The 22,910-nt window shown below is 38.4% G+C and overlaps 1 protein-coding gene across 6 annotated transcripts in view; it reads left to right on the top strand.

Annotated features, from left to right (window-relative positions):
- Positions 1–16,902, top strand: part of PATL1 (PAT1 homolog 1, processing body mRNA decay factor) — a 34,451-nt gene extending 17,549 nt beyond the window's left edge. For 3 of the 6 annotated variants that reach the window (XM_036426720.2, XM_045577420.1, XM_045577419.1), the window contains 11 exons: positions 476–565; positions 3,133–3,313; positions 4,023–4,146; positions 4,605–4,702; positions 5,250–5,309; positions 6,293–6,441; positions 8,135–8,294; positions 12,849–13,004; positions 14,866–14,957; positions 15,049–15,198; positions 15,525–16,902. In XM_036426720.2, the coding sequence (XP_036282613.1) occupies positions 476–565; positions 3,133–3,313; positions 4,023–4,146; positions 4,605–4,702; positions 5,250–5,309; positions 6,293–6,441; positions 8,135–8,294; positions 12,849–13,004; positions 14,866–14,957; positions 15,049–15,198; positions 15,525–15,546 (1,282 nt within the window). In that variant the 3' untranslated portion in view covers positions 15,547–16,902. Of the gene's footprint in view, positions 1–475; positions 566–3,132; positions 3,314–4,022; positions 4,147–4,604; positions 4,703–5,249; positions 5,310–6,292; positions 6,442–8,134; positions 8,295–11,552; positions 11,695–12,848; positions 13,005–14,865; positions 14,958–15,048; positions 15,199–15,524 lie in introns of those variants that run through there. The other 3 variants (XM_045577421.1, XR_006740799.1, XM_045577422.1) reach the window with 3 other exon arrangements.
- Positions 16,903–22,910: the final 6,008 nt, after the last annotated feature.

The following is a 22,910-nucleotide window of genomic DNA, read 5'->3' as shown; positions in this document are numbered from 1 at the left end:
TCTTATAGTATTATTTATTAATTATTGTTTTACTTTCTATATAAACAACTGTAAAACCACTTTTGCTCCACCTTGTATTTTTAGTGTCATTCCCAAGTGATTGTAACTAAGAATGTTAAACCTAGAGCAGTGGTCGCCAACCTTTTGGACCTCACAGACCACCAGTGGTCTGCAGACCACCAGTTGGCAACCGCTGATTTAGACTTCTGTTTGACAGAAGCAAAGAGAAAAAGAATTACACTGCTTTTTTGTTAATTCACTCAAATTTATGATCACCTGCTCAGGAATTGAGAATTGGCCATTGTAGAAGACTTAAGAACATATGGCTAACTTTTCCTTCTAAAAAGTCTCCTTAGAATAGACTTTAACATTCCCTTGGATGATCCTGTATAAAGTTATCTTATACTAACAACATTCTTGAAAACTTCAAATCATCAGGACAACAGAAATAAAAACCTTTTCTGTTTTTTCTTAGATCTCAGGCCCCAATGTTTAGAGCAGACACCACTCATCTTCATCCACAGCACCGTCGACTTTTGCATCAGAGACAGCAACAGAATAGAAAGTAAGTGTTCACCCTCCTCCTTTGCAATATTTTAATTCAGCTGTTCATTTTGACAGTGTACATGGTGCTACTAGTTTATTTTTTTTAATATATTTTTCTTGAGGGGTTGAGGGATAGAAACATCAATGATGAAAAAGAATCATTGGTCAGCTGTTTCCTGCACGCCCCCTAGTGAGGATCAAGCTGCAACCCAGGCATGTTTTCTCACTGGGAATCACACATGATCTCCTGGTTCATAGGTCAATGCTCAACCACTGAGCCATGCTGGCTGGGCAAGGAGTTACTGATTTAGTTTACTTTTTAAGTAAATTTAAATAGTATTGAATTTATTTTACTGGTAAAGTCAGAACATACAAGATATCATTTTGTTTGTGATACACTAGATTCAAATAATAAGATTTTTTTTTTTTTTTTTTAAATATATTTTATTGATTTTACACAGAGAGGAATTGAGAGGGACAGAGAGCTAGAAACGTCGATGAAAGAGAAACATCGACCAGCTGCCTCCTGCACACCCCCAACCGGGGATGTGCCCGCAACCAAGGTACATGCCCCCGACCGGAATCGAACCCGGGACCCTTCAGTCCCCAGGCCGACGCTCTATCCACTGAGCCAAACCGGTCCTGGCTCAAATAATAAGATTTTTGTCAGCTAATTTCCAAGTTACTATAATTCTGTTAATCAGAAATACAGTTTAGATCTGATTTTTTTTTTCTTTTAAGCCAAAATTTTATATTCTTACCGAGTTCTTACCATATTCTTACCTACCTTTTGTCTACCATCTCAGCTCTGAATTATAGTAGTTAGCTTTTATATTTGGGTCAGACGTAATGCCAACAGTCACTCTTTAATCTTAGCTATAATTCTTTAATCCTCATGCAACAAATACATATTGATACATGTGACCTTGCTATATGCCAGGCACTGTGGGGATTGAACAAGGCCTATAAAACCCTGCCTTAGTGGAGCTTATGTTATAATCATAAAAGTAAAAATTTAACAAAACTTAGATTTCTTTAACCTTCAGTTTAATGTTTGCTATGTGTAGTCCATTCTGACATTCAAAGGAATGTGCCTATCATTAACCCTGTGGGACTGTACACTTTAGAATTTAATAAGAGGGTAGATCTCATGATAACTGTTCTAAATAACAAAAGACCACACTAACATGCAGTTCCCAGTAGAACCTACATGGCTCATAAAAATGAAGTCTCAAAAAGCTCACTTGTAGCCGAAACCGGTTTGGCTCAGTGGATAGAGCGTCGGCCTGCGGACTCAAGGGTCCCGGGTTCGATTCCGGTCAGGAGCACGTGCTTTGGTTGCGGGCATATCCCCAGTGAGGGGTGTGCAGGAGGCAGCTGATGGATAATTCTCTCTCATTGATGTTTCTAGCTCTCTATCCCTCTCCCTTCCTCTCTGTAAAAAATCAATAAAATATATTTAAAAAAAAAAAAAGCTCACTTGTAATCAGAAAAATGCAGATTAAAATTAAATAACCATTTTACATCTCCACATGGTTAAAATTTGAAGTGTCACTGACTGTTGTTATCGGCAGGGTTGGAGTGTACAGCCTCTTAAGAGAGAATTTGGCAATAAATAATAAGGTTGAAAATGTGAATACACCACCTCTTAGTAGATCTATTTTTAGTGCATACTTGCGAATATTATCAACATGTATAAGTATGAAAAGCAGTATTGAGTGAGAACCATTTATATAAAATTGAAAGGCACCCTGAATAGTAATGTATAACATTTAAAGATGGACACACAAGTAACCAAAGAACTTATGTGCATATATGCATAGCCCATGGACATAGACAATAGTGCAGTGGGAAAGAGGCTGTGTGGAGGGAGGCAAAGGAGGAAGGGAAATGAGGGACATCTATAATACTGTCAACAATAAAAAACAAATTTAAAAAAGGAAAATAAGTATAAAAACAATTCAGGGAGGGTACATATTAGAGTCGTTCCTCTAGAAACTGAGCTAGGATCCAACCAGAGAAGTACAAGACAGCCCTCAGCCGTAAATGTAATGCTTAATATTACTTTTTAAAAATCTGAAGCTAATTTGGCAAAATATTTTTTTTTCATTATGTCTAGGTGGAAGGTAAATGGATATTTATTATAGTATTTTTTGAGTATTTCTCTACATTTGAATTATTTCATGATTTTCAACAAGTATAAAAAAGTATATAGACTAGTAATCAAATTGGCCTGTGTTCAAATCTCTTACTCTGACCAGTTGTGTAACTTTGGACAAATTGGCCTTAGTTTATTGTCTTAAGTGGAAAAGTAAACCTACCTCATAGGGTTATTGTAGGGCTTATACAAAAGTCTATAGATGAAAGTACTTAGCATTTGGTAAGAAAGTCAGATCTTAGTTTTATTTCCTTAACTATGTATTGCATAGCTCTTGCCTCTCAAATTTTGTAAAGAGTCAGCTCTTTTTCACTTCTCTTTTAGCAAAAGCAAAGGGATATCTTTTTTTTTAATTGGCCTTGTTTATTCCTGTATTACTATAATGCATAATAAATGCCGCTTTAAGTGAATGTTGATATGTTTTTCAGTCAGCATCGGAATCTCAATGGTGCAGGAGATAGAGGAAGTCACCGGAACAGTCACCAAGATCATCTCCGGAAGGATCCATATGCCAATCTCATGTTGCAGCGAGAAAAGGACTGGGTCTCCAAAATCCAGATGATGCAACTGCAAAGCACTGATCCCTACTTGGATGATTTTTATTACCAGGTAAATACTTTCTGCTAGTTTTGAGGGTCATAATTTAGTTCCTCCTCTGGTGAAAGCACTCATTTAAATATTTGTAGAATTGAACAATGATAGAATTTTCTTTTGAAGTAGTCTTCAAGTGGATAAGAATGACTAAATTCTGTCCTCTTTTTAAGCTGGTAAGCCTCTCACTATTCACTAAAAGCTTTGCATATAAGCCTTCTATTTTTCACAAATAGAGGCTCTCAGACCAATGTTTTCAAATCCCTTTGGCATCAGTAATCTGGTTCTTTCAATTAAGAATATTGGCAGTCTTTCTCTGCCTGTGTCACTCAGTTGTTAGGTGTCATCCCATGCAGGTTGCAGGTTCAGTTCCCCATCAGCCCAGTTTGCAGGCTCAAATCTCTGGTAGGGGGCATGCAGGAGGTAGTCAATAATGTATTGCTCTTACATTGATGTTTCTGTCTCTCCCTCCCTCTAAAAAGTCAATTTAAAAATCTTTAAGAAAAAAGAATATTGCCAATCTAACTTTAAAGATATTTCCATTGATGATTAGCTTTTTTGAAGGCGGGATATTTTTTCATAAAGCTAATTTATAGCAGTTTAATAAAAATTCGAGACCAATACATTTACAGAAGGCAAGTTGTTGCAGTTACCAGTATAATTTTTTAATGGTAAAGAGCTGCCATATATGTGCTTGTGTTGCAACTGAAATTCTTGTCATGGGCAGAATTACTTTGAAAAACTGGAGAAACTGTCAGCTGCTGAAGAAATACAAGGTGATGGTCCTAAAAAGGAGCGCACCAAACTCATTACCCCTCAGGTGGCCAAACTGGAGCATGCCTATAAGCCAGGTAAGCCCTTATCTCCTTAATGTAATAAGAGAAATTTGGTAGGCTGCTGATAACATAAAATATAAGTAACTGCATAGGTGACTGGATAGAGATGTTTAAACTAATAAAGTAACGTTGTCCTTAGTAAATACCAAGGTCAACCTTTGTTCAAGTGTGGAGTAAATGGTTTGGTATGGACCTTTCAGGTCCTTTTCTACTTGAGATTCCATAACTTTTTAATGCCTTTTTAAATTCATAATACTGTTAATATAGATAAGAGAGGAACATTTCAGATCTCTATTTGATTATTATTGCTGCAAAAAAATTTGAAAAGGGTAAATTTTGATAAGAGCTTGCTTTAAATAATACTTGAATTTTTATAGTAAATTATTAAACTATGATAAAGAACGGAGAATATAAAGATCTCAGCTGTCTGCCTGCACTGCTGAGTTTTTGTTGGAAATGTTTTGTCCTTGCAGTGCAGTTTGAGGGCTCTTTGGGAAAGCTTACCGTCTCTAGTGTGAATAATCCCCGGAAAATGATTGATGCTGTTGTGACATCTCGGAGTGAGGATGATGTAAGTGTCAGCAGAATTGTGTGTTTAAGAAATTCTGGGTCATCACTACTTCTTTTGGGTTCATTGTGGAATGGAATCATTATAGTCTAACCTAATCTGGAGCTTCTGATCTGGCCTATCATGGCATTCTGGTTTTCTTCAAATGTGCGGAGATTCTAACACCTTCATCTCTAAGGCAGCCAGGCAGGACCTGGGGTGGCAGGAATCTTTTCACTGGGTAACTGGCTGCAAATAGCATCAGCTATTTTTCTCCAGTATTTAAATTATCATTTTCTATGTGTTTTAAGATTTTTCTATAATATCTTCATCTTCTGCATTCTACAATTACCTTTGCCTATCTATGAGTTCCATTTCATGGTTTGTGTGTGGATTTGTTCAGTCAACCTTATGACCTTTGTCCACATCAGTGTTTTTAGAATATTAACTTTCAAGAAGTCAAGATTGTCTTCTCATAGTATTTTCAAAATGGAACTTACATATGCAAACTTAGAAACTTATTTTTAATAGCAGTAAATAGTCCATATTAAATAGTCTTATCTTCTTTTAGGAAACAAGAGAAAAACAGGTTCGGGACAAGAGACGAAAAACCCTTGTCATAATTGAGAAAGTAAGTTTTAGAATTTGTTGCTATGGTGTCAAATAAGGAACTGTCAAATGTATGTACTAAGTAGAAAAGCAATCAGTGCTCTGTAATTTTAATTAATGAATACATTCTTGTTAAGTGCCTATTATGTGCCACGCACACCAGAAAGAAATGTGGTGTTCTCACCTGAGGCTTTAAGGAAGGCTCTCATGTTCACAGGTACTGGGTTTTGTCCAAACTTGTTCAGGTTAGAGTTGAGTGCTAGGTGCAGGTCACCTTTCTAGAACAATTGAAATAAAAATGATGTTGTTCCACCTATGAAATAATTGAATCAGTTCACATATCTTTATTGGGCACTCCCTGGGTGCGGGGTGCTAAGAAAAATAAGGTAACACTGGTAGTTGTTTTGTGAAGTATAAATACTAAGTTGCAAGGCAATAGAACATAGTGGTTAAGAGCACAGACTCTGGAACCAGGCTGCAAATCATGCCTTTTTCACTTTTAATTGAGTCTGTGATTTGAGGCAAGTTATTTAACCTTTCTGTGCTGTCCTCAGTTTCTTCATCTATAAAAATGGAGATGATGATAGTCTCTTTCTCATTGGGCTGTAGTGAGTATTCGGAGAATGAGTACTTACATGCAAAGTGCTTAGAGCAGTGCCCAGCACCCAGTATAAAAATTAACTTTTTTTTTTTTTTTTTTTTTTAATCAATGTAAGGTTTCACTTGGAACAGTGATACAGGTTGTATATATTACAGAGCTGTTGCTATTGGAAATTTTAGAAAGTGTGTAATCTTTTCACTATCATTACTTTCTGGATTAGAGGTCAAGGAGACAGGAAGAACGGTATTTGAAGAAATTTAGAAGCCATTTCCTTGTGTTTTTCTGGATTTAAAAGGGCACTTTTGTTCTCTGAATTTTATTACAGTGAGCTTTCATTCCTAGGTCTTTTATCTGGTAGTCCTAAACTGTGAGGTGATTTATCTAATATTCTGATTCTGACTTAGACCTACAGTTTGCTCCTGGATGTGGAGGATTATGAAAGGCGTTACCTCCTAAGTCTAGAAGAAGATCGACCTGCCCTGATGGATGAAAGAAAGCACAAAATTTGCAGCATGTATGACAACTTAAGGGGAAAATTACCTGGACAAGAGAGGTAAGAATTGTGTACTTTGAGGAAGACATGAGACTAGCAGGACTCCCTACTCTGCTAAACTGAATTTTATACATTTCTACCTTTTCTCTCTTACCATTTCAGTAAGCTACAAGTCTGTTCTTTTGGCCTAATTCAGATGCCACTTCATATAAAACATTTTGTAATCCTTCCCAGCCAGGAAAAAAAAGTCTCTTTATCCTGAATTGATTTATTCAACAAATACTTACTTAGTATCTACTAGGGACTGTGCTGAGTGCTGGCGAGAAAGTGAGGAATATTATTCAGTTTCTATTTTTGAGCTTATGGATTGTACTTGGTTAATGCTTACTAGCATGCTCAACCTTGTAATTTTTATGTATTTTCTTTCCTACTAAGCTGAAAAGTATAAACATTTAAACTTCCTTGGGATTTTCATAGATTCCTCATACACTATGGAAACTTGTCAGTCTTTCAATGAAGACTAAGCTCCTTAATATATCTTTTTTTTTTTTTTCTGTATCTCTATTATCTCTCTCCCACCCAGTATCTAGAACAGAATCTTGCTAATGGTAAATGTTCTATAAATCCCAAATATTTATTTGATGAATGCAAGAGGACTATCTAAGCCAGGACATAAACCAAACAGAACTTAAGAATAAGCACCTTCTTTTCTGGAGTTGGGCTGACAGGGAACTGGTTGGATAAATATAGGTTTATCCATGGATTGGAATGTTATGCAGCCATTAAAACGTATGTAGTTGAAGTATATTTATTGATGTGGAAAAGTGTTCACAAAAAGTTGTTGGGAAAAGTGAGGTAACAAAGCCACATGAATTCTATGGAATTTTATTTTTAATTATTTTTCTGTTAATTCTCATCTGAGGATATTTTTCCATTGGTTTTTAGAGAGAGAGAAAGAGAGAAGCATCAATGTGAGAGAGTCACATCAATTGGTTGCCTCCCACACACGCCCAGACCAAGAACCTGCTATCAAGGTACGTGCCTTTGACTGGGACCTTTCAGTCTTTGGACCAGCTCTGTCCACTGAGCCAAACCAACTAGGGCTGGACCCTTTTTTTTTTTTTTTAATATATATTTTTATTGATTTCAGAGAGTTAGGGAAAGAGAGAGAGAGAGAGAAACCTCAGAAATGATAGGGAATCATTGATCAGTTGCTTCCTGCATACCCCCTACTGGGCACCAAGCCCGCAACCCAGGCATCCTTGACCAGAATCGAACCCAGGACCCTTTAGTTCATAGGCCTATGCTCTATCTACTGTGCCAAACCAGCCAGGGCTGAACCCATTTTTTTGTGAAAGATAAAAGTGTTATACCCAGCGAAAAATTTATTCAAAATGTTAACACTACCTCTCAGATTATGGAATTTTAATTTTCTTTTTGCTTATATAATTTTCAGATTTTGTTGTATTAACCATGTTATTTTATAGTTAGTTAAAAGTTAATAAAGGAAATTAATGCATATGGTTTGACCAAATTTTTTTAACATACAGTTTTTGAAATATTGAGAAACTTGAAAAATTACTTTTTATTATTTGATTGAGAATTGAAGAAGTTATTTCTCACTGTTTTGTAGTACAGATAATTGTAGAGTGAAAATGAATGCAGTATATTTATTTAGTAACATGCAAAGAGGGAAAGGAGATTTTATATTGTTCCTGCTGACCTAAGTTAGCATTTTTTCCTTCCTCTGCAGGCCAAGTGATGACCACTTTGTACAGATCATGTGTATCCGAAAAGGGAAGAGAATGGTTGCCCGCATTCTCCCTTTCCTCTCCACAGAGCAAGCAGCTGACATTCTCATGACAACAGCCAGGAACCTCCCATTCCTTATCAAGAAGGATGCACAAGATGAGGTGATCCTCATGTGGGAGGGAGGGATGTCTTCTTTGGGTCTTCGTAGTATGATTTCTAGAATCCAAATTTCTTTTCCTCCCCTTTCTTTTTGTGTTGCTTTTCTAATCTTTGGCAGTGTGACTTGATTATTTAAAATAAAAATTTACTCCAGACCTGTATTTTTAATTCCATGTTTCATCCCACAGACCAGGTTTCTAAATATGAAGAAAACAGTAATTCCTTCTTATTTAACACTAGAGTCCAGGTGCATGACATTTGTGCACTCAGGAGGGTGGCCTTTCACAGTCCAGGAGCCCTCAGGGGATGTCCAGCTGACAGCTTAGGCCTGCTCCCTTAGTGTTGCTCTGCGGAGGTGGGCCGCTGCACTCGCCAGTGGCTGAGCAGCGCTCTCCCTATGGGAGTTCACTGACCACCAGGGGGAAGCTTCTGTGTTGAGAGTCTGCGCCGCCCCCCCACCTCCCTTCTCCCCATAGTCAGTGCGCATCATAGCAACCTGTTGTTCCGCCATTTGATTTATTTGCATATTACCCTTTTATTATATAGGATAGTTGTAAAGCTGTGGTCTGTATCTGAACTACTTGGGAAGCAAATAGTTTAGCCCTACCCCAAATATGCTGAATCAGAATTTACAGAGGAAAGATCAGGGACTCTGTATCTATAACAAAATCCCAGCTGAATATGATGCTCACTAAAGTTTGCAAACTTATGGTCTTGGTTACTTTGCTAGATATAAAATAGCACTCATTGGGCTGTTGTCACCAGCTCAACATATACCTGTAGCCTGAGTTGAATGGCATCCTGCCCACAGGAATCAGGCCAGTACTTTTAAGTAACTTTTATCACAATCTATACTAGGTTGGATATTGAAACATGATTACCAAGTTTACAAGTTAACTCTTGGTGAGAATTATTCTCTGCTTATTCCTGTCATAAAACTTGAAAGACTAGCAGAATTTAGAATAGTCTTAGAAATTCAAAACAAAAAATTAATAGGGTAGCACAAAGGGCTAGTATCATTAACTGTGAGCTTCAGAAAAATAGAATTAATGATAGTGAACCTGTTAAAATAGACAAGTTAAGTAACAACCATCTGGTAATAGTCCCCAGAAACATGATCTCAAGATACCTTATCAGTGATGTAACATGAAAGTTGAAAATTATTCCTTTTGAAATGAGTTGGAAAAAAATACCTTCTTGAAATTTTAGCATCTGCAGAAGAAATGAATGTGAAGTTTAGGTCTTATCATTGGAAAATGGGTTGGAAGTGAAGGATTTGAGGTTTATCCTAGAAAATAGAAGACAAGAATAAAAGTAACCACTATTGCCAGGATCGGTTTGGCTCAGTGGATAGAGCGTTGGCCTGCGGACTGAAAGGTCCCAGGTTCAATTCCAGTCAAGGGCATGTACCGTGGTTGCGGGCACATCCCCAGTAGGGGGTGTGCAAGAGGCAGCTGATCGATGATTCTCTCTCATCGATGTTTCTAACTCTCTATCCCTCTCTCTTCCTCTCTGTGAAAAATCAATAAAAAATATATTAAAAAAAAAAAAGTAACCGCTATTTTACAGCATATAAATTGTAGGCAAGGAGGAAGGCATTCATTCATCATAATCTCAGAGGAACTCATCAATGGAAACAAGTTGGGAAAGCACAAACTAACTTGAAGGGGCTCTCACTGGTAAAAGTGAGATTATTTTTATCTTTTTTTTTTTTTAATATATATTTTATTGATTTTTGTACAGAGAGGAAGGGAGAGAGATAGAGAGTTAGAAACATCAATGAGAGAGAGTCATTGATCAGCTGCCTCTTGCACACCCCCTACTGGGGATATGCCCGCAACCAAGGTACATGCCCTTGACCGGAATCGAACCCGGGGCCCTTCAGTCCCCAAGCTGACACTCTGCCCATTGAGCCAAATCGGTCCTGGCGAGATTATTTTTATCTTAAAGAAAAATTACAGAAATGGATTGAGGTAGAAATATTTAATGAGTTTATAATGATACCAAGAAATATGTCAATCATCTTCAGAGATTGCTAGGCCATCAACTTAATATTCTGAAAACTGATAAGTAAAGGAAAAGAATCAAGCTTCATTCTGCCTTTCCATTATAACCAAATATGGTAACCAGAGAGTTTATAATAGAAAGTTCTTTATAGAAGAACTAGAGGCCCGGTGCACAAAATTCATACACGGGTGGGGCCGGGGGGGGGGGGGGGGGGGCGGGTCCCTCAGCCCTGTCTGCAACCTCTCAATACAGGACCCCTCAGGGAATATCAGGCCTAAACCGGCAGTTTGACATCCTCTTGCAACTGGGACTCTGCATGCACCAGTGATCATACTTTTCATACAGGTGAAAGGCATCTTGCTGTTGTATGGGCAGCTACATTTTTACATTTTTTGCCCTGATTATAAAAAGTAGTACATAACATGATCCTTCTGAAGCAGTAGTACCATTTTCCCTATCTTCTGGGTAGAAACACTGAAGTTGAGAGAAGTTAAATAATTGGCTTTGTCACACGTAAGTTATAAGTGTCAGAATCAGAGCTAACGACAAAATGTGCAAGCCAGAGTCCATGCATATCATTCTGCATCATCCTGTTTTTTAAGTGTTAGAGTAGCCTTGCCAGGTTTTAATTTTTAAATCTAAGAGACTGTTCCCAATATATAGGGTAGGGTCCCTAAGCCTGGCCAGTGATCAGGGCCATCAGTGGGGCTATCCGCAGGCGGGGCGATCCGGAGTGCCCCTGCTGGCAACTGCCTTGGCTGGGCAAACCGGCCAAGCCCCCACCAGCCGGCCCCACCCCCCGATCGCCACTGCCAGTCGCCTCCCTCTCTGGGGGCAGATGCTCAACCCAGGAGCTGCCCACAACCAGTGGCAGCTCCTGTGTTGAGTGTCTGTGCCCTAGTGGGCAGTGCACGTCTTAGCGACCTGTTGTTCGTCATTCGATTGATTTGCACATTAGGGTTTTATATAGTATTTCAGTTACTAAATGCAAAAATATGATAAAATTAGAAAATTGTTTTACAACCCCCAAATGGAAAAGCAGTCAATCTGAACAGCAATCATTACTGATACTAAAAGCATTAGGTTAAGGGTGGGTAGAGGACTTTACATGGGTTGGAGCAATCTAACAACACCTGAACCCACTGGTCACTGTTCACAACACTAAGAGGGAAACTACCAGATGTCATATACATTTTGACATGATGCAGTAGAAAGCACATAGTTCTACCAGCCCTCCAGTAAACCTCACACAGGTGCAAATAACCAGATCCACACTATGAGACAAATGAGAAAGTTTCTTCAACAAATAAATTATATGGGAAGAGGAGATGGATGGTGATGGAGGACCTGTTGTTAACAGATTTTAAAAGCTTACCAACCAACCAAGTGCAGTCAATGAGTAGATCTTATTTGAACTATGATTAGAATAAATCCACTGCTAAAAGACATTTTTTAAAATTTTAATTTGGAGTAGATATTAGCTGATATTGAGGAATTAAATTTTGCGAGGTGCGATAATATGAGAGGTTTTGTTAGAGATACACACTGAAGTATTTATAGATGAAATGATACGATAAAGGAGGACAGATTGAATAAAATTTGGCAAAATATTGGTTTAATTGTTGAAGTTTTGTAATGGGTAGGAACATGGACTTCATTATACTGCTTTTATACTTTTCTGTATATTTTTAAATGCTTTGATTTTTAAGCTTTATTTAGAGTAGTGGATCACAAAAAGTAGCCTACTCTCCACCCTTGGCTACTTTATAAAGTAAAACCAGCCATCATTTTTTTATAGCAGGGACATTGAGTGCTGGAAGCACTTTTGATTTCCTTTCATGTGTTGTAACCTAGTTATGTTGGTAGCTCTGTATTTTAACTTTTCAGTCCAGTTTAATGGCCAAAAGGAATGAATGGCTAACAGGCTAGAATTCATGGGTTCTGTTTTTAGCTACTAGCTCTATAACTCTGAACACTGAGCTTAGTCACTTAGCTTCTCTAATAATCTATAAAATTACTAAATCATTTTTCCATTTCCTCATTGAGCTTTTATAAAGATATACCAAAATAGAATTAACTCTGAAAATACTTCTCAGTAATTCTGTAGCATTCTTAGAGTGTCTCACAATATATTGAAATTGCCTAAATACTCATCTTTGTATTTTTGATCCCTGAGGGTCTGTCTATCCTTTTAACTTTTGTTTTTAGCCTAAATTCCTGGTACATTGTAGGCATTTAAATATTTGTGGGATAAATTAAAATACTGATGTTTTATCATGAATCTTTTGTGTTTGAGAAGTGATTTTATTCCCTGGCTTCACACAAGTCATGATATTTCATATGCAAATTGAGTTGAAAAGTTCTCCGTAGAAACCTTAGAATACTTTGTTAGGATTCTAGTAGTACTGCTAGACTTGTCAGCCCTTTTTTGTTAAATCTCATCTCGGGCAGTTGAGTATACAGCCTAGCACCCTTCTATCCAGGCTCACATACTAAGGGTGACTGAAGTTACAGTTGCCAGGATCTAATGTTTTATTTTTTCTCTGTAGGTGCTGCCATGCTTATTGAGTCCCTTCTCCCACCTCCTCTATCATCTTCCGTCAGTGACTGTCACCAGCCTTCTGCAACAGCTAATGAACCTACCTCAGAGTGCAGCTGCACCAGCACCCTCTAATCCTCACCTCACTACTGTTCTCCAGAACAAGGTGGTCTTGCCTTTTTCGCCCCTGAACTTTACAAGGCTTCTAAATTTGAGTTACAGATAACACTAATGGCTGCTGTGGGTATGGCAACTTGTTAAAAATGTTTCCTTTGTCCAGAGTTACGTTAAAGTTCCTCGTAATAGAGGCTAGAATTAACAGTGGTTTCAACAAAATAGGATTTTATGTATCTCATGTCAGTAAATATGATATAGTGACTCCACTCGTGGTCAGGGACGCAAGCTCATTCGGTTTGCCTTCTCATGACTCCACTGGGTCCATGATGATAGAATTCAGGTCTCCACTTTGCATCAGGAAGAGAGGTGGGTATGGATGGCTAAAACATGTGGATTAGCTGTCTGTCTTCCTTATGGACCTTTTCCAGGAGTTTTCACCAACCATTATTTAAAATCTCAATGGCCACTCTTAGTCACACGCCACACCTAACTGTAGAAAGGGTGGAAACATCTTTTATTTCACACCATTGTCATCTCAAATAAAATTAGAGTTCTCTTAGGAGGAGAAAAGTACATTGTGGTGGGTAAATAGCAGTCTTTGTTACATGACTTTATGTAGAAGAACATCCCATTTCATATTTAATTTCCATCAAGTTAAGTTTCCAGAGACTCATAGGGGAAGCACAAACCGAAGAAGGAGCATGAGCTTTTAAACAGAGCAACTTTTCATTTCTTGCCTGCCACTGTCTAGATTTGTGACTTTGTATAGATTATTTCATTTTGCTGAGTCATGGGTTCCTGGACTGTGGTGATGTCTACTTCAGTGTTTATGTCCACTTCAGGGTTTTCTTATTACTGAGATGCGAGAACAGCCGTGAACAGTTCGTTGTAATGTGCAGTACATATAGGCATTAAGGGCCATCTGTTAGAGTGAAGTGAAAAAGTAGGCTCTTTCCTTGCTCCCCAAAACTGCCAAAGCATGACTCTAGAGAGGGAGCATTTGCAGTGCCTCAGGGACTTCATATGGGGTTCTGGGGTGATCAGTTATGTACCCTCCATATTATTTGGTTTCCTGGTACTGATTTTGATAAAGGCATAGAAAATTGTGAGATTATATAGCCCAGTGTTGTTTTCCAGTCATGAAGGGAACTTTTTGGGAAAGGCAGGATTTTCTTCTATGAAGGGAACTCAGGTGGGATGGAATCTCAAAATATCCCCATCTTCTCTTTATGATCCATCATAACTGTGACTCAGACATTAACCCAATATTTCTGGTTCCTATTGCATTTTCATTCTGTGCTCCTTTAGACTGCATGTTTCCTGCTTTTACCACTACCCCATAAATAAAACAAATCTTTATATATTTTAATTTCTAAAACATGTTGCAGAAATTGTGATAATCCTAGTTATGGTGAATAGAAACTTCCCTTTTAAATTTTTTTTAGACTCTTATTAGCATCCTGTCTTTTTATTTCCAGATTACGTTTTTTTGTACTTTTCCCACAGGTTTTTACCACCTATTTTTCTTAATTCAAAATATCTTGCTCTTTTTAATGTTTTTTTTTAATTTTTTCCATGAACTTTAATTTTTTGTATCAAAGTTTGTCTTCATTTAACTTTCCTTTTTAATTCATTTATCCATGACAAGGAAAAGTTATCTTTTTATCACAGGGTGGGGTTGGGGAGCAGTGAGAAGTAGGATACTGGGACTTTTGTTTCCACTGATTATGCTTTTTGCTGCTGTGCAAGGAGAAAGGCACAGTGACTTCGCTCATGGTTGTCTGATCTTTGCTCAGTCTCACTGAAGAGCACAGCGGTAGGGTCATTTTGATTTGCTAGTAGTGCCATTTCCCCTGCGTGGTGGTGGAGAGGATGTAGTGTTGAACTTGAATCCCTCTCTCCTCTTGTAGTTTGGCCTGTCACTGCTCCTCCTCGTCCTGAGCCGTGGGGAAGACCTACAGAGTTCAGACCCTGCTGCAGAATCAATGGAAAACAACCAGTGGTTAGTCTGTGCTATATTTCTTCTTTTAAGTTCTTTTAGGTAATCTTTTCATTCTTTTTCTTACATTGTTATTATTGATTTTCCCTTTCAGGATGCAAGTGATGTTCATGGCAACCAGAGAACTTCTGAGGATTCCCCAGGCAGCCCTGGCCAAGCCAGTCTCTATCCCCACAAACCTAGTATCCCTCTTTTCTCGCTATGTTGACCGACAGAAACTGAATTTGCTGGAGACAAAACTGCAGTAAGTTAGCAACAGGAGAATTCCATATTTCACTAACGTTGGCACTTTAGAAGTTATGTGGGGAGGGGGCAGAGCAGGCATAAATCTGAATTTGGTGGAAGAGATTACAGACTTCTATCAAATATATGAGTATCTGCTAGATATCAAACACTGTACTGGGTGCAGTAGCACCCTCATAGTTGACTGAATGCTAAGGGTAGAGACAAGAGACATCTCAGGTGTTTCGTTAAGATAATTTTTACAAGAATGTAATTTTATGAAAAACATTGCCTTCTGTTCTAACTCATTTATACAAACAAGTTTCCTTTCTTTCTTTATACCTGTAGGCTAGTTCAGGGGATACGATAAAAGATCTGCACATGTGTCCTGTACCTCTTTGGCTGTCACCTGCACTGCTGCCATCACCAATGGAGTGTTTGCAATGAGGGAGGGGAGATAGCTCATTCCTCAGAGCATCTTGTGTGGCCGAGTCCTGTTCACAAGGGTTGTCTCTAAATGCCAGATGTTTCCCCACTGCTCTGTGACGTTCGGTTGGGTGATACTTCTGCTGGTTTCTTCTTACCTTCTCTGTTACAATTCTGCATGTCCTACTTTTACTCAATTCTTCTCGATTTTGCATTTTCTTTGCTCTAGAGACACAAATATAATCTCTCCCTTTATCCCACCACTACTTCATTTCAGAATAGATTATAGCCTGCCAAAGGATCCCTCCCCACATCTTACTGAAATCTTTTTCATTGCCCCATATTAATATGACTATAGGAGAACCAACTACTAAGTAGAAATTAATATACGTGTGTGTGTGTGTACACACACCCCTCTACATATGTTTCTGTGGTCTCCAGAGGATCCTTAAAGAATGAGCTTTAGAGGGAGAAATACTCAGTTGACATCCATCCTCTAAATACAAACTAGCTGATATATTCTTAATCTGTTTCTAGTCCTTTTTATAATTAATTTGGTGAATTCCCCTTGTTTTAACATAAATACAGAGTATGCCAGCATATTAATAAAATCAGAACTCAATTGGCTGACACCCAGCTCTAGACTGAGAAGTCCTTTTTTTCTCCTCACTTGAGTTTCCTTTGTTTCTGTTCACCTGAATGGAAACAGCATACGGTTAAGCCTTTATCCTGCTACAGCTACAGTGTACTTGAGCCTGTCCTCCCAAGTGTGTGGAAGATTGCCCAAGGTGATTCTGACTTAGAGCCTACTTCCACAGTGTAGCTTTTGTCTTCCTGAGACTACTTCAGTAAGCCATGCTTTTACCTCTCTCTTCCCCATTTTTATTTGGTGTCCTGGATAGAAATTTCCAAATGTAACCATGGAAGCTAAGTTGGGCTTGCTTTGTTCTTCATTCTCTATGCCACTAGGCCATGGGCAGAACTGCTGTCCTTGCTACTTCATCTCACCTAGGTTCCATTCCAGGGACTAGACATGAATCCTAGCAAGGACAGCCTTCTGTGACCCTTTTCACTTGTCTCTCTCCCATTCAGCAGTCAACCAGGATAAGGGGTTTTGATCCATGGTGATTATAGCCCTCAAGAAAAATCTGAATCCATTTTACATGACTGTCCTAATATACTTTTTGTTGTTCTCACCTTTCGAATGTAGTGGGGAAGACAAGTTGTGATGTTTAAAGAGAATAAACATTTTGCACATACATGTATTGTACAACAGTAAAATCCTCCATTATAACCAGTTGTCCTTGTCTCCATCTCCATTTCTTCTCATTCTGTAGCCCCAGGCTCCACCAACTGTTCTCAGTGACATCACTAGCTTCCCTGCCATTATCAACTGACTTATTTCCACTGGGCACCTTTCCTGCCTTTCCACTTCACAACCAATCAAGTGAATACTTGATTAGTATTTCTTCTTTTCTGTGCTTTTTTGTTTGGTTCTAACTAATAAAGATTAAAGTTTCTAAATTTACATTTTTATAGGGTATTGTAAATAAATACAAATTGTATACTTGAAAAAAAATGTGTGCCAGCATCATTTCTTCTTTCTTGTTACTTCTTAGCATGGTTTTACATTTGTTTCTAGCATATTTAGGTAGACTGGCAAGTCTTGGTGTTGGAAATTGATAAGGATATTACCTAATGTTTTTACCTTTTTATTGTTGTTGTAATGTTAAAATGGTAAATTTCCTTTAAAAACCTAGAGTGCTTTCCATCCTCTCTCCATTTTAACTACAAAATGGAATTATGAATTGTAGATATACTGTAGTTCATCTTTTTCATGCCATCTATCTCTAGGCACATGTGACTTTAAGAGACTCATTTAATCCAGTTTGGCCTTAAACTCCCCTCACAATTCATCTTCTCAAAGGAGATGGGGGAAATTTGTCAATTTGTTAGAGTAAATTTATGTTACTTCAGATAAAAGGTTCTGCTCTACCTTTTTCTCTGCCATCGTAGTGTGTGCAGTTGAGTCTTTTTCTCACCATGTCTTCTCACAAGACTTTCAGGGTCAAGCAATTCTTACTGACAAACAAAAGCAGAATCATCCCATTCCCCAATGGATTCAGCTGAAAACTGGTAATAAAATCTGGTACAACTCCAAGAGGAGACACTAGAGTAAGGCCAAGGTAAATCTAAGGAATTGAATATAAGATGGCACACACTTGTGTCACAGTCACTAGCCTCTACTTCTTCTTCTTTTTTTTTTTTTTTAAATATATTTTATTGATTTTTTACAGAGAGGAAGAGAGAGGGATAAAGAGTTAGAAACATCGATGAGAGCGAATCATCAATCAGCTGCCTCTTGCACATCCCCTACTGGGGATTTGCCCACAACCAAGGTACATGCCCTTGACTGGAATCGAACCCAGGACCTTTCAGTCCGCAGGCTGACGCTCTATCCACTAAGCCAAACCGGTTTCTGCCAGCCTCTACTTCTGATTGGACTTTAATGCCTTCATTTTCAGTGGACTAATTAAGCAATTGCCTCCAAGAAACATCCAAAAAGGAGCAATTCAGGTTATAATGATCAAGTCCAATTGCAGTGTGTCAGGATCAGGGTTAGAGGAAGGCCCTTGTGAGGCATCTGGTCCTTTTGGTTTACGCATTTTTGAAAAGGAGAAAAAATAAGACTCCTTGCTTTCACCCTTCCGTCTCTATTCCAGTATTCTAAAATGCATTGTATATTAGATATATTCAGTTATAGGTTAGTGGTTCATTCATTCATTGCATTACTACATGAGCTCTTACAAACACAGGAACTGTCTTATTCACAGCTGTAACCAAGACCCATCACAGAGACAACACCTAGCAGGCATCAAACAAATGCCTGTTCATTAAATAGTTATGCTATGAAGAAACAGCTTAGGATTATTCAGAGGACAGACCTTAATATAATAAATTAGCCTGTGAGTGCAAAGCCCATTTCAAAATACATGTTATTGTTTTATCGAAACAACCCTAGGTCAGGACCAATTTGATAATTTAAGGAAAGCCCTTGTATCCAGTGTTACTCCAGGTACAGTGATGACAAAGACAAAATTTACGTCCTAAGGGCAGTACTTTTAGTGATAAGAGCTAAAAAGAGAACAAAAGAGGAATTCAGTGGTAGTAGGATGTGTACTTCAGACAATGTGGTCAGGAAATACCTTGTGCATTTGACATTTAAGCAGGCATATGAGTAATGAGAAGAAGACTGCCATGCAAAGGTCTCAGAAGAGCTCAAGCAAAATGAAGATGGCGAAGACCCTGAAATGAGAATGAGTGAGGAGTTGAAGGGGCCATGGCAGGTCAATGTTTCAGGAGTGAAGGGAATAGGATATGGGGTCTTGAAGGGCCCTATTCTCATTGCATGGGAAGCTTTTGCAGAGTTTTTAAAGAAAAAGTGCAAAACAACATATACTCTGATTTATGAGCTCTACAAACACAGGAACTGTCTTATTCACAGCTGTACCCAAGACCTAGCAGGCATCAAACAAATACTTTTAAAAACCGCTTTGCCCTATGGAGATGAAAATAGACAAGAGAAGGGGACACTTAGTAGAGAGCCTCACAACGCTGTTCCTGGTCTACAGAATGAGGAGACTGAACCTTTAAAAGGCAGTGATTTGAGAATAAATTTTTTGAAAATAGACAAGATAGTGGTTAGCTTTGGGAGTGTTTAGGGGAATGGGATTGGCACAAAGATGTAGGAAATTGATTAGTTTGTATTATGTTGAATGGTGGATTAATGGGTATTACCTTTACTATTGTGTTTTATGACTTTCATATACTGTATCATATGCCTTCTATGGATGTTATGGATTAAATTGTGTCCTTCAAAACTAGTGTTGGCCGAAACCGGTTTGGCTCAATGGATAGAGCATTGGCTTGGGAACTGAAGGGACCCGGGTTCGGTTCCGGTCAAGGGTATGTACCTTGGTTGTGGGCACATCCCCAGTAGGGGATGTGCAAGAGGCAGCTGATGGATGACTCTCTCTCATCGATGTTTCTAGCTCTCTATCTCTCTCCCTTCCTCTCTGTACAAAATCAATAAAATATATTTAAAAAAACAACAACTAATGTTGAAGCCCTAGCCCCCAGAACCTCAGAATGTGATTGTTTTTTGAGAATGGGCCTTTAAAGATGTATTAACTTAAAATAAGGTCATTAGTGTGGGTGGGCTCTAATCCATAGGATTGGTGTCCTTATAAGATTAGGACACAGGCACAGAGAGGAGACCATGTGAAGACAAAGATAGTAAAACAGTCATCTTAAAGTTCAGAGTCCTGAAAGCCAACCCTGCCACAGCTTGATCTCAGACTTCTAGCCCCCAGAATTGTAATAAAATTAATTTCCATTGTCTAAGTCACCCCTTTTGTGGTATTTAATTATGGCAGCCCTACTATACCAATATTACATTGAACAAATGTGATAATTGCCTAACATCTAATACCAGCCAATTTTCAAATATACCCAAATATCCCAACTATGTCTAAAAAGCTGTTTATTTTTCCAGAACCAGAATCCATTCAAGCATTTGGTTGTTTTTTAAGTTTTTGGAAAGTATTTGTTTGATGGCTGCTAGGTCTTGGGTACAGCTGTGAATAAGACAGTTCCTGTGTTTGTAGAGCTCATAAATCAGAGTATATGTTGTTTTGCACTTTTTCTTTAAAAACTCTGCAAAAGCTTCCCATGCAATGAGAATAGGTCCTTTCAAAACCCCATTTGGTCACCCTATCCTGACCCTTTTTTATGCCATCAATTTTCTCTAATCTTTGTGATTTTATTTATTTTTTATTTTTTTAATATATATTTTATTGATTTTTTTTTACAGAGAGGAAGGGAGAGGGATAGAGAGCTAGAAACATCGATGAGAGAGAAACATCGACCAGTCGCCTCTTGCACACCCCCACTGGGGATGTGCCTGCAACCAATGTACATGCCCTTGACCGGAATCGAACCTGGGACCTTTCAGTCCGCAGACCGATGCTCTATCCACTGAGCCAAACCGGTTTCGGCAAATCTTTGTGATTTTATCTTCTATAAAATTGGTTGTCTTATAGAATGCCTAGCATTCTTTATGTATCTGATTGTTTTCCCTTGTTTCTTTGAGGGTGTCTAACTGGTTCCTCTAGCCCAGTGTTTCCCAACCTTCTCACATGATGAGAATCACCTGGTGGAGTTGTTAAAACACAGATTCCTGAATCCCAACTAAGAAGTGCTAAACTAGAATTTTTGGGAACATATAGGTAAAATTGCATACCTAACTTAGTGCTCTGTATATAAAATCTGTCTTAGAGCACTAGTTAAGTATACAATTTTACCTATATGTTCCCAAAAATTCTAGTTTAGCACTTCTTAGTTTGGACTCAGGAATCTGTGTTTTAACAACTCCACCAGGTGATTCTCATCATGAGAGAAGGTTGGGAAACACTGCTCTAGCCCCTGTAAAGGGAAGATTAGATATAAAGGCTTGATTGGATTCAGGTTGAACATTTTAAACAAAACCTTCATTAAGTGATACTGTACACTTAATGCAGCAGCACACCAGAGACCGCATAAAAATTTGAATAATTCAAGGTTAATAATGCTCCATTGAATAATTGAATTAAGGTGGGGCAGCCAGATTTCTCCATTGCAAAAGTATGTCTTCTTTCCGATTGGCAAGTAATCTGAGAGGTGTATTTGACAACACACTGCACATTTGTGTAGTTGTTTACAGTGTATCAAACATTTTCAAATTCACAACAGCATCCCTGTGGGTTTTATTTCTATTTAACAGAAATGAAAATTGAGTCTTGGAGTGCTTAAATAAATGCCTTTCCTAAGTCCTAGAGCCAGTGAGTAGCAAAGGCAGGACTGAAGCATAAATGGGTTCATTTTAGTTCAGTTAAAAACTTTTTTTAATCCCAAAGAGCCTACTTCTACCTGCAGATTTTCATAGTGTATTCTCTCTCCTGATTTCAATAAGTCTCTCCTTATGGAAAACATTTGTCTTTACTTTCTTGCTACCGGGAAGCATGTTACCAAGGAAGGAAAAGCAATTTGTTTTACAGTGTCTAACAGCCATTTCTATTGCCTATCTAAACTAGCAAAATATAACAGGTTCCCCAAAGCTCCATTTTAACAGTAGCTTACAACATCTAAATGTTAAATGAAGTACTAAATATGTTACTTTAATAAATGTATGAACAAAGTAAATTTATTTTTAAAAATTGGTGCGAAGTTATGCACACACGAATGCGCTTTTGCTAAAATCAACAAAGTCTGGAAGGGATACCACTGTGAAGTACTTTTATAGTCAGGTCCTTGCGAGTCTATTTTCTTCTCATTTACGTGGGCAATTCATGGGACAGAATTAGAAGCAAGAGAGCCCAGCCGCATGGATCAGCGGTTGAGCATCTATGAACCAGGAGGTCAAGGTTCCATCCCTGGTCAGGGCACATGCCCTGGTTGTGTGGTCCGGTGGGGGGCGTGCAGGAGGCAGCCAATCAGTGATTCTCATCATAGATGTTTCTGCCTCCCTTCCTCTTAGAAATTTCATATATATATCTAATCCTTTTTCACATATATATATATCTGTGAAGCTATATATATATCTTGCTTCTAATCCTTTTTCATATATATATATATATTTTCATATATATATATATATATATATATATATATATATATATATATATATATATATATGAAAAAGGATTAGAAGCAAGAGATAAAGGATATGGTGCAATAAGAAAACCAGGGGAAGTCATTAGGAGGATCGTGGATCCAGGAGGAAAGCTATTTCTGGGCTCCCCGGAAATCCAGGCCTCCAGATCCGAGCCAGCTGCTGGAAGAGGGCTTTAAAGGGGGAGACTGACTGGTCCAGTGATTCAGGCAGAGCCTGACTGCTCAGAATCATTCTTCCTAGCAAAAAACTACGGAGGTCTTAACTCAGCAAGAGGGACTCTAACGTAGTACTTAGCGCTTTAGTGAGACTGATTTGCTTTTACTCCCACCAATTCCTCTAAAAGCAAGAAGCAGGCGGACACGCCCCCCGGGAGTTCATCCCAGATTTTACTGACTGCCCAGGCTTGCCCCTCTTACAATACGTTTCTTTCATTGGCCAGAAGGTGAGTGACGTTTGTAACAGCCAATAAGAAATGAAAATAAGGCTGCGACGAGACACCGCCCCTTTACCTCAACTGGTGCAGTCAATGGTAGAAGAGGTTGAGCAGCTGATATCAACCACCAATCCATAAGGGCGGAAGAGGGACGCTTGGAAGA

The sequence above is a fragment of the Pipistrellus kuhlii genome, unplaced genomic scaffold (genome assembly GCF_014108245.1).
Source record: "Pipistrellus kuhlii isolate mPipKuh1 unplaced genomic scaffold, mPipKuh1.p scaffold_m20_p_9, whole genome shotgun sequence".
In the NCBI taxonomy this organism is placed as follows: Eukaryota; Metazoa; Chordata; class Mammalia; order Chiroptera; family Vespertilionidae; genus Pipistrellus; species Pipistrellus kuhlii.
The sequence above is the reverse complement of the archived record's forward strand: the minus strand, read 5'-3'. Positions and strand labels throughout refer to the sequence as shown.